This window comes from Nycticebus coucang, chromosome 7 (assembly GCF_027406575.1).
Source record: "Nycticebus coucang isolate mNycCou1 chromosome 7, mNycCou1.pri, whole genome shotgun sequence".
Lineage (NCBI taxonomy): Eukaryota > Metazoa > Chordata > Mammalia > Primates > Lorisidae > Nycticebus > Nycticebus coucang.
The window spans coordinates 53,911,309-53,924,253 of NC_069786.1; the positions used below are offsets into that span (position 1 = coordinate 53,911,309).

At 37.2% G+C, this 12,945-nt stretch overlaps 1 protein-coding gene across 2 annotated transcripts in view; it reads right to left on the bottom strand.

Moving 5' to 3' along the window:
* The window catches only part of CCDC148 (coiled-coil domain containing 148), a 281,210-nt gene that overhangs the window by 184,233 nt on the left and 84,032 nt on the right, over window positions 1–12,945 (bottom strand). The window contains exon 2 of one of the 2 annotated variants that reach the window (XM_053596443.1): window positions 2,679–2,800. The exons of the other annotated variant lie outside the window; for it this stretch is intronic. Within the exon in view, the coding sequence (XP_053452418.1) occupies window positions 2,679–2,800 (122 nt within the window). The remainder of the gene's footprint in view (window positions 1–2,678; window positions 2,801–12,945) is intronic. 2 annotated transcript variants of the gene reach the window in all.

The window sequence follows — 12,945 nt, forward strand, 5'->3', positions numbered from 1 at the left end:
GCTATAGTCAGCCAAATGACTTTTTTGGTGAATACCAGGACAGATGAATAGATTGATTGATAGATAATATTAGGAATATAAATGTGTTATATGAAAACATATGTACATATTCAAATGTGATATGTAGAGAATATGTTTGTGGTAGTATCTTTATTAAATAATACATTGGGAAAGAAATTCGGTAATAAGTCTCAAAAACACTAAAAATATTTATACTTTTTGGTCCAGCCATCCCAATCATGGGAATTTTTCCTGTGGAGTAGGAATTCTAAAACATGAAAAGTCTCTGTGCATGAAGATGTTTGCAGTAGCATAATTTCCAATATCACAAAATTGAATACAACTCAAATATCTAAAAACTGCATTTGATAATGCATGTTTCTTTTTCTATTTGGCATACTTGTCACCTTTTTTTTTTTTTTTTTTTATTGTTGGGGATTCATGGAGGGTACAATAAGCCAGGTTACACTGATTGCAATTGTTAGGTAAAGTCCCTCTTGCAATCATGTCTTGCCCCCATAAAGTGTGACACACACCAAGACCCCACCCCCCTCCCTCCGTCCCTCTTTCTGCTTCCCCCCCATAACCCTAATTGTCATTAATTGTCCTCATATCAAAATTGAGTACATAGGATTCATGCTTCTCCTTTTTTTTTTTTTGCTTAGTCCTTTTTTAAAATTCCTTTTTTAATTGACATAATTGTGCATGTTTGGGGTACTACGTTTGATATTTGATAGCAAAATATCAAATACATGTATAACATATATATAACAAATACCAAATATACATATAGCATATATTTGCTCTGTATGTTGTGTAATGATCAAATCAGTATATTTAGCATTATCGTCAATTCAGATATTCATCATTTCTGTGAGTAAGAACATTCAAAGGCCACCTCTTTAGTTATTTTATTTTTTTTCTTTTTATGAGACAGAGTCTCACTCTGTCACCTCTGGCATAGTGCCGTGGCATCACAGCTCACAGCAACCTCAAACTCTTGGGCTTAAGCAATTCTCTTGCCTCGGCCTCCCAAGCAGCTGGAACTACAGGCACCTGCCACAATGCCTGGCTATTTTTTGGTTGTAGTTGTCACTGTTGTTTGGCAGGCCTGGGCTGGGGTTGAATCTGCCAGCTCCAACGTATGTGGCTGGTGCCCTAGCCGCTGAGCTACAGGCACCGAGCCCTCGTTAGCTATTTTGCAATGGGCAATGCTGTTAGTCATCATCACTCTACTGTGCAGTGTGCAATAGCAACACCAGAACTGACACTGAGCTAATTGTAACTCTGCACCTTATCAGCCTCAAGATCCCAAGTCCAATATCCCATCCTCAACAAACCCTTCCTTAACCACGCAGTGAGGATCACGCCTACTGTTAGAGACCAGAGAGCATGTTTTTATTGCAGTTTGTACAACATAATTTTACTTTCAAGCTTATTTGATAAACACCAACTCCTGTAACCACTCCCAACCCCAAAGCAAATAGTACCCTTCATATGAGTAGGGGGTATATTTGACTCACCATTCTATCTTCAAGGCAAATATTAAATATTTATTGACTAGAGTAGTTAAATATCATATACAAATTAAATACTATAAACATTATACGGTAAAATGTGAAGGGAGAAAGTACACAGAATTTCATACCTATGTTTATTATAGGAGAAAATAAAATGCATATTATATGTTTACATTTACGTATCTGTGTGTGTACATGTTAATAGGTCAGAAAGGAAGTCAGAGATAAGAGTTTGGTTAGGATAATAGTGATTTAAGTGACTTTTCCCACAAAAGTTCTTTAAATGATCACATAACGTTAACTTATTTTAAAGTTACATCTGAATAAAACAAGTAATACCCTAATTTTTAAGTAGTAGCTTTAGTTTGAAGAGATAGTTCATGGGTATATAGTAACTCTAGAATAGAGCATCAAATGTGCTGTGAAATCCTAAAAGTTGCCTTTTATTAAAGAATTAATAATAAAAAGCTATGCAAAATTAACATAACATGAAAATTTTAAAAACATATGAAAATTTATAAATCACTTAATATGTTGCTTCACTTAACCACTTTTTCAATGTAGCCAAGCAATGAAAATGCTGTTTGTAATGAACTCTACTATTTGTGGAAGAGAGAAACAGGCTGTGTGAGCAGTTCTAAACTATGAATATATGTGGTCCTAAAATACTGTGCACAATAAGCCCCTTTCAAATATAGTCCAGGTTCACCTTTTCTGGGTTGGTGACACATATTTGAGCAAAAAAAAAGAGAGAAAGAAAAAGCCAATTTTAGAAAAGAGAGCATCTGAGGGCATATTTGTAGAGTGTCAGAGAAGGAGCCTTAAATCAGAAAATAATCCATGGCTGGTATTTACTAGCAATATTTATTTTTCAGATTAAGTTGAAAATTACTAAAAACTAATGAAATAACAGTCTTTCCAAAACCACAGTTGAACTCAGACCTCATAAAGTTTTTACAAACATTAAATGAGTAATGCACTTAAACTATAATACTGCGCCTGGGAGCATCCAGTAAATGTTAGTTACCATTCACTGTTAATAGTTGGGAGATTCTAAAAACTACTTAAAATGTCATTTATTTTTACATTTGCAATGTAAATCCTTCCTAGAAATTCAATTTTCCAAAAATAGAAAAAAAAAAACACACAACTTCTAACCTTTAGCTCTGTACAGGCTGAAGCTAGTTTTTGTACTTCAGTCAATGCACGCAGTTTTTGGTAGTCTACTGGTTTATACTTGGTGCTTCTCATGCCAGTTTTCATCCAAAACATCAGATAATCTACATTTCATAAAAACAGAAAAATGACAAAGACATAGCATCATATTATTGGAAGTTAAAATACAGTTAAATTCAGTTATTATTTTTAAACACTTAAGTAAATGCAAAAAATAACATAACATCCCTAATATATTTGAACCTCTATTTCTAGAAATTCTTAGAATTTGACCACCATATTCCTTATATGATATTACTTCTAAAAAGGCCTACAGGGAATTTTTTCATGTAAGTTAATATTGTATATTGAGGATTTCAGAAAATTTTAAAGCCAAGATACAAAGAGTGACCATTGTTAAGCCATTGTTTTTCTTTGAAATGTTTTTAGGCATCAACTATTAATGTTTAAGCATCACATCATTATGAATCAAATTACATAAATAGATTCAAGTCATAGATACTTTTTTTTTTTTTTAAGACAGAGTCTCACTTTATCACCCTTGGTAGAGTGCTGTGGCATCACAGCTCACAGCAACCTCCAACTCCTGGGCTTAGGTGATTCTCCTGCCTCAGCCTCCCAAGTAGCTGGGACTACAGGTGCCTGCCACAACACCTGGCTATTTTTTTGTTGCAATTCAGCCAGGGCCGGGTTTGAACCCACCACCCTGGGTATATGGGGCCAGCACCTTACCCACTGAACCACAGGTTCTGCCCCATAGATACATTTTTAACTTAGAAAACTCCGTTCCACTTTGTAACCCTGTAATCTATTCTCCAATCAGCAGCCCAAGGTAACCTCTTAAAAACTCTAATCTGACCTTGCTTGAATCCCTTCAGTGTTTCCCATTACCCTTTAAAGGGGTATTTAAACTCCTTTAAAGTCCATATGACCTTACCCTTGGTCATTCCTCCACTCTCATCTGATTTACACATCCCAACTACACTGGTCTTTCCATTTCTCAAATATACCATATTTGTTCTGTCTCAATCTCTTCCTGCTTGCTGCTGCCTCTGTCTTAGAGACATTCTCTTCTTCTTTTTACCTGGTTGGTAAAAGTCTGGTCTACTCAGACGCTCTACCCAGCCTTCAGCTCCACCAGTGTGTCCTCCTCACAGAGAGCTAACCAGACCTCTCCACCTAAAGAAGGGAGCATTCTTGTTTCTCCCTCATCCTACTTTTTTCATTTCCAGGATAATTTTTATCAGTCTTCACATGTGCATCTTTACTGGTTTGATGTCTGTCTCCTTCAATGGACACGTAGAACATGTTGGACTTATTTGTGATTGTCTCCCCAGGGCCTACGCAGCATGGTAAGTGCTCAATAAATACTATTTGAAGAAATAAATAAAAGGTGGTTGATGGTAGCTAGATGTCTTCTAGCCACTCAGAAGTCCCGCAATAACAATTCTTAAATCCATACTATAGTCTCCCTCACCCTACCGTGCATAATCTTTCCATTTCTTTTAATCTGCTTTAATAGTACAGCCTACAGACAGGAGTGACAAATGTAAATGCCCTCAGGGGCCACCAGTCAAATGAGATAAATGACAGAGGGCAAGAACACAGGAAATGGCAGAAAATACAGAACGCTGAAGAGCATTCCATGCCCAAAGATGATCAAATACACGATTTTTTTATACCACAAGTACTAGACAAATAAAGCAAGTCTTCAAAAACAAATCTATGATGGTTTGTTAGCTCCAACCTACTGCACTCATCTCCAGTTTTCATCTGATTTTCTCACCCACACACAGTTTAACTGTCCAAGTTTACCATCTCTGTCTAGTAGGAAACTTCATCAGTCCTCTAATTCTGTAGTTCCCAGCCAGGACTTGCATGGGTATGGTCCGTGGCCTGTTAGGAACAGGGCCACACAGCAGGAGGTGAGTGTCAGGAGAACAAGTGAAGTTTGAGCTGTATTTATAACCCCTCTCCATAGGTGTAGCTCCTATCACTGTCTGAACCCCCTCTCCCCACCTCTATGTAAATACTGTCCTCCATGAAACTGGTCCCTGGAGCCAAAATGGTTGACGACTGCTACTCTAATTGATTAGCTTTAGTCTTCATCCCTCTAGATTTAGGACTCTGGTAGGGAAAATTGTACCCTGACCTTGATCATAGGCTTGCTTTCTGCTTGAAAGACCTAAAGAGTCAAGAGAATGGCATGTGAGTTGTGTAGGTGCAAGAGGGCAGAAAATTGACCCCCGAGAGAATGTATATGTGCGATGTGGTAATAAAGATTCTCTGGATTCCAAAGGTCTCTTGATGTTGCAGGCAAAGATGGTGCTCAAGGTCTGTGGTTTTGCAAAAACAAGGATGGAGACACTCTGTCTAATCATCTCCACATCCTCCCTAATCAGTGCTCATGTCTGATAAGCAACTTTTAACTACTTCTTCCTGTTTTATGATAATAAATATGGACCTGGACCCGAGATTTGCTCAAGAGATCTCTTCCCTGAGCTCCTCATTCCCCCAGCACAGACTCTGTGTCAAGCCTCTTCATTCCTGGTGCCAAACCCACTTCAGGATTCAATTTTCTTGGCATTGAAATTCAAAGATAGAGGCTCTGAAACAAAATGATATTTTGTAGTTCTCTTTTGGCTATCTTTGTCTAACCCTGATTAATTTCTTCTTCCTGGTTTTCAAAAGAAAATCACACAACCCACACAATGTTTCCCGACATCTCTATATGGTTCAAATTATAATTATGATTGTAAGAAATCTTACACTAGAGTACATTCTAGAAATCAAAGTTATAGCCAAAAACTAATCTGTTCTTCATGAACTTGAAACCAAGTTTGGTTCCACCTATATAGAAGACCAAGTGGAAACACTTCTTGATCTACATACTTTAATCTTTAAATATAAATGATAAATAATAGCTATAAACTTTCAAGAATACTGAGGACCTCTGAACTAATAAGTTATTAGACTGAGGTATTATAAAACTGATTTAATTATAATGTTTCTTATATCAAAGCAGTAACTAGATATTCAGATTTAGAATCTGAAATGTTCACAAATAATTTACTTAGGTCAGCTTTTCATTTTAGCATTTGAGATACTTGAGACTCAAAAAAATGACCAAAATGATTTAGCCAGTAGCAAAAGAACTTCAGTTTCAAAATCTCATATTACCATATATAATATAAAAATCTCTGAAATGAAGGTTTATTTCATAATCCATTTGGTGGACAAGCCCAATCTGAGCTAAAATCATCTGGTGGCAAAAGTGACCCAAATTAAAGTTTATACTATTAATGTGAACCTCCATACATTTGTGTAATACTAATCTATTTATTCATGGGGTGCTTCCCCAGGCCCTGCCAGGGTTTTAAGTAATATAAGACATGTGCTCTTTATCACATTTCTAAAAATCCAAAAAATTTTAAATACATCTGGCTCTACAGATTTCAGATAAGGGGTTATGAAACTGTACTAGAAGAAAGATTTCCTCATTCCCAAAGAAGTATACATCATTTAGTCCGTTTCAATTTTATGCTTGCTAGTGAGAAATTCAAAGTGGCTCCTTCAGCCTGTAGTTAAAAATGCTTTCAGCCAAGTAACTGCTACTTGAACTGAATTTTTTATATTAAATAATTCAAGAACATTTAGTTTTAGAAATTATTCCATGTTCACATTATGTGACATTTTAGAAATATCTTATGAATGTTATCAAAATGCTAAGGCTTTTAGATCTACTCAATTATTTAAAGTATTTTTAAATAATGTATTTTTATAAGACATTTCTTATAGTATAGGAAGAGCATTGTGATGTATAATGACATGCTGATGTTGCAGTAGCTTAAGGGTTGAAAAAGTAGGTTAATGTAAAGTTAATTTTTACAGATTTGATACAGAATCTAAACTTTTGTAAAATAAATAAATGGCCTCAACTACTCTCTACAGGGCAGAAGAAAAATTGGGACTTCTCTTAGAGATGAGAAAAATAGTAGAGAGATTATTTGTACAGTGAGGCAGTCTTTTTATACTGTTAATATTTGTATTCTTCTCTTTTCTACAAAAGTCTCTTTTAATATACTGAGGCAGAAAAAGTCAGTTATATTTAAGCTTGAAATTGAACAACAGGATAATCTGTTAACTCTAAAGTGACTAGATATAGATGTATGAATTATTTCTTTAATCACCCCCATGAGGGTGAATTTTTTATGATGAGGATCATGCCAGGCAAAATAGTGTTAAGAACAATACAAATACGTAGAAATGTCCTGAATGTGATATCAACTTATAACCTTTTTCCTATAAAAGGTCCCATGACATTTTAAGTGTTCAAATATTATGGCATATATAGCATGAACTATATTTGTCTAACATCAAGAATTCTCTTTAAAATTCTAAGTAGTGTTGCATACTACTTTCATTATGACACATTATACCTGGTAGCTTGCAAAAGATAAAATTTGTGTCCTGGAAAAACTAATGGAATCAAAAGACATGGTATTAGAACTAATAAAAATAGTAAAATAAAGTGTTTGGTTACAACAATAAATATCTCATAATCAATTCAAACATAACGGGAAATAGTCTCAAAAGAAGAACAAAACAAAAAACAAAATATCTAGGAATAAACTGTATAAGAAGTTTATGGAACATACACTTAAAAAATCATAGAAGTTAATTAAGGGAAATAAAGAAAAACTTGATTGAAAACATTATTCTGAGATGGTACGGTCCTCTCCTTGGCTGTTCTACGGTTAACAAAAAATATGTAAAGTCTCCATATCTTTATGGCTGAATAGTACTAAATATATCACTGCGAGTCTACGCAAATATGTCTGTGAATCATACAACCCTATACAGGGAGATTTGACTTGGTGAAAGCAGAGTCTTGCTTTATCAGTCCTGGTAGAGTGCCATGGTGCCACAGCTTGAAGCAATCTCAAACTTCTGGGCTCAAGTGATCCTCTTGCCTTTGCGTCTGAAGTACCTGGGATGACAGGTGCCCAACACAATGCCTGGCAAATAGACAACCTTCAGAATGGGAAAAGATATTTGCATGGGGAGGCGGAGCAAGATGGCAGCCGAGTAACAGCTTCCTTGCATCTGGGCACCATGAGTCTGGGGAGATAGGACTCCAGGCATCTCTGGCTGGTGGGATCTGCCTATCATCACCCCTGAGAGGATACAGGGAGTCAGTGAGAGACTTCTGGACCCCAAGAGGAGGACTAAAACAGTGGAAAACTGGCAAGTGGTCGCATGTGTTCAATCCGTCTAAACCCGCCCGCAACTGTAAGTTCAGTAGCAGCGAGACTGCAAACCAGAAAGGCCTTACCTGTGAACTGTTTTAGTGTCTTTGGACTTGGCACTCAGCTGAACTGCCTTGGGGAGAGCCTGAGCGGGAGTGCGGAGAACTTTGGCCATTGTCTAGGGCCCCAGTCTGAGCCGCTGAGCCAGACGGAGCTAATAGTGTTTGGCTCTGGGTCACAGGCAGCCATTGTGAGCAATCTGCCCTGGCAAGCTCCACCCTCAGGGTCGCAGAGTTGGAATTGTGTGGGAGCTGGTAACCCAGCAACCAAGTAGCCTAAGGGCGGGGTCTGAGCCCCCTTGCAGCCCTAACCCTCGGGGGCAGAGGGAGACCAGTTTTGGCACACAGGGTAAGTGGATAGCCACTTCAGCAGTGATTCCAGCGACAAGCACTTCCCTGGGAAAGCTTCTGCTCAGGAAGTGAACAAGCTCAAAGTGCCTTTTAAGTGGGCTGAAGAGAGATTTAGGGTGTCTACCTGCTGGGGTTTGAGAAACTAGCAGCCTCCAGTCGTATCAGAACTGTGATTAACATCCCATACCCCAGAAGACCACGTGTTGCCCAGACAATATTCAATAACATATACATACTGCTTTGTTTTTGGTTGTGTTTTTTTTTTTTTATTGGTTTGGTTGTTTTTTTTGTTTATTTTGATGTTGTTGATAGTTGTTTTGTTTTTTAAGTTCAACCGTTTCCATACAGATCCTTTTTCTTTCTCAATTTTTCTAGTTTAATTATAATTTCCCATTGCTGCCTATTTCAATAAGTAGAATTTCATTTTTGTTAGTGTTTCTACTGCTATTATTTGGTTTTTCCAGCCAATTTTATCCCATAAAGTTTTCTGTTTGCTTGTTTTGGTTTGATTTATAGCATCTTTGTCTTTCCTCTCTACTTGGTGGAGGTGGGGTACTGTGTCTGATCAGGTTAGCAAAGAGCTGCTGACCTCAAGGGAACCACACAACTGGGCACCCCCAGAAGGTGGGTTTCTTTTTTAAGGTTGTATCAAAGTACCCTACTGTACACCTATATTGCTCTGTCTCCCTCTTTCTGTGCCTCTCTTCTTTTTGTCAATATTCCTTTTACCCACCCCCTCTCCTTTCTCTATTTTTCTTTTTTTTTTTTCTTATCACTTGGTCCTCCTTTCTTTCATCCCTTTTTTGCTCTTCAACCTTCTCACCCTTCTGCTCCTGTACCCCTTAGTCCACAGGCATGAGAACTTAAAGAGCAAGAGGAAGTGAAAGGAAAATTAGGGCAAGGAAACAGATAAAAGAATTCACTCATGAGGAAGAATCAGCAGAAAACTCCAGGCAACATGAAGAACCAGTCCAGAACAACCCCTCCAAGGGACCATGAGGTAGCTACTGCAGAGGATTCCACCTATACAGAAATGTTAGGAATGACAGAAAGGGAATTTAGAATACACATGTTGAAAACAATGAAAGAAATGATGGAAACAATGAAGGAAACTGCTAATAAAGTGGAAAATAACCAAAAGGAAATTCAAAAACAGAATCAAATCAGAGATGAACGATATGAAGAATATAAAAAGGATATAGCAGAGCTGAAGGAAATGAAACAGTCAATCAGGGAACTTAAAGATGCAATGGAAAGTATCAGCAACAGGTTAGACCATGCAGAAGAAAGAATTTCAGAGGTAGAAGACAAAGTTTTTGAGATAATTCAGATAGTAAAAGAGGCAGAAAAGAAGAGAGAGAAAGCAGAACGTTCACTGTCAGAATTATGGGACTTTATGAAGCGTTCCAACATACGAGTTATAGGATTCCAGAAGGGGAAGAAGAATGCCCCAGAGGAATGGAAGCCATACTAGAGAATATTATAAAAGAAAATTTCCCAAATATCACCAAAGATTCTGACACACTGCTTTCAGAGGGCTATCGGACCCCAGGTCGCCTCAACTCTAACCAAACTTCTCCAAGACACATTGTGATGAACCTGTCCAAAGTCAAGACAAAAGAAAAGATTCTGCAAGCTGCCAGGAGTAAGCGCCAGTTGACCTACAGGGGCAAATCCATCAGAGTGACCGCAGACTTCTCTAATGAAACTTTCCAAGCAAGAAGACAATGGTCATCTACCTTTAATCTACATAAACAGAACAATTTCCAGCCCAGAATTCTGTACCCTGCTAAGCTAAGCTTCAAAATTGATGGAGAAATCAAATCATTTACGGATATACAAACATTGAGGAAATTCGCCACAACAAGACCAGCTCTACAGGAAATACTTCAACCTGTTCTGCACACTGACCACCACGATGGATCAGCAGAAAAGTAAGAACTCAGAAATTAAAGGACAGAACCTAACCTCCACACTGATGCAAAAGATAAAACTAAGCAATGGACTCTCACCAAATAAGACGAATAGAATACTACCACACTTATCAATTATCTCAATAAATGTTAATGGCTTGAATTCCCCACTGAAGAGACATAGATTGGTTGACTGGATTAAAAAACACAAGCCATCCATTTGCTGTCTGCAAGAAACACACCTGGCTTCAAAAGACAAATTAAAGCTCCAAGTCAAGGGTTGGAAGACAATTTTTCAGGCAAATGGAATTCAGAAGAAAAGAGGAGTTGCAATCTTATTTTCAGATACATGTGGATTTAAAGCAACTAAAGTCAAAAAAGACAAAGATGGTCACTTTATATTGGTCAAGGGAAAAATACAACAAGAAGACATTTCAATTCTAAATATCTATGCACCCAATTTAAATGCTCCCAGATTCTTGAAACAGACCTTACTCAGTCTGAGCAATATGATATCTGATAATACCATAATAACAGGGGACCTTAACAGTCCTCTTACAGAGCTGGACAGATCCTCTAAACAGAAATTAAACAAGGATATAAGAGATTTAAATGAGACCCTAGAACAACTGTGCTTGATAGACACATATAGAACACTCCACCCCAAAGATAAAGAATATACATTCTTCTCATCACCTCATGGAACATTCTCCAAAATTGATCATATCCTGGGACACAAAACAAATATCAACAGAATCAAAAGAATTGAAATTTTACCTTTTATCTTCTCAGACCATAAGGCACTAAAGGTGGAACTCAACTCTAACAAAAATGCTCGACCCCACTCAAAGGCATGAAAATTAAACAATCTTCTGTTGAATAACAGATGGGTGAAGGAAGACATAAAACAGGAAATCATTAACTTCCTTGAGCATAACAACAATGAAGATACAAGCTACCAAAACCTGTGGGATACTGCAAAAGCAGTTTTGAGAGGAAAATTCATCGCTTTAGATGCCTACATTCGAAAAACAGAAAGAGAGCACATCAACAATCTCACAAGGGATCTTATGGAATTGGAAAAAGAAGAACAATCTAAGCCTAAACTCAGTAGAAGAAAAGAAATATCCAAAATCAAATCAGAGATCAATGAAATTGAAAACAAAAGAATCATTCAGAAAACTAATGAAACAAGGAATTGGTTTTTTGAAAAAATAAATAAAATAGATAAACCATTGGCCAGACTAACGAGGAACAGAAAAGTAAAATCTCCAGTAACCTCAATCAGAAATGATAAAGGGGAAATAACAACTGATCCCACAGAGATACAAGAGATCATCTCTGAATACTACCAGAAATTCTATGCCCAGAAATTTGACAATGTGAAAGAAATGGATCAATATTTGGAATCACACCCTCTCCCTAGACTCAGCCAGGAAGAAATAGAGCTCCTGAACAGACCAATTTCAAGCACTGAGATCAAAGAAACAATAAAAAAGCTTCCAACCAAAAATGCCCTGGTCCAGATGGCTTCACTCCAGAATTCTATCAAACCTTCAAGGAAGAGCTTATTCCTGTACTGCAGAAATTATTCCAAAAAATTGAGGAAGAAGGAATCTTCCCCAACACATTCTATGAAGCAAACATCACCCTGATACCAAAACCAGGAAAAGACCCAAACAAAAAGGAGAATTTCAGACCAATCTCACTCATGAATATAGATGGAAAAATTCTCAACAAAATCCTAGCCAATAGATTACAGCTTATCATCCAAAAATTCATCATGATCAAGTAGGCTTCATCCCAGGGATGCAAGGCTGGTTTAACATACGCAAGTCCATAAACGTTATCCACCATATTAACAGAGGCAAAAATAAAGATCACATGATCCTCTCAATAGATGCAGAAAAAGCATTTGATAAAATCCAGCATCCTTTTCTAATTAGAACACCGAAGAGTATAGGCATAGGTGGCACATTTCTAAAACTGATTGAAGCTATCTATGACAAACCCACAGCCAATATTTTACTGAATGGAGTAAAACTGAAAGCTTTTCCTCTTAGAACTGGAACCAGACAAGGTTGTCCTCTGTCACCTTTACTATTCAACGTAGTGCTGGAAGTTCTAGCCAATATAATTAGGCAAGACAAGGAAATAAAGGGAATCCAAATGGGAGCAGAGGAGGTCAAACTCTCCCTCTTTGCTGACGACATGATCTTATACTTAGAGAACCCCAAAGACTCAACCACAAGACTCCTAGAAGTCATCAAAAAATACAGTAATGTTTCAGGATATAAAATCAATGTCCACAAGTCAGTAGCTTTTGTGTACACCAATAACAGTCAAGATGAGAAGCTAATTAAGGACACAACTCCCTTCACCATAGTTTCAAAGAAAATGAAATACCTAGGAGTATACCTAACGAAGGAGGTGAAGGACCTCTATAAAGAAAACTATGAAATCCTCAGAAAGGAAATAGCAGAGGATATCAACAAATGGAAGAACATACCATGCTCATGGATGGGAAGAATCAACATTGTTAAAATGTCTATACTTCCCAAAGCAATCTACCTATTCAATGCCATTCCTTCAAAATACCAACATTGTACTTTCAAGATTTGGAAAAAATGATTCTGCGTTTTGTATGGAACCGGAAAAAACCCCGTATAGCTAAGGC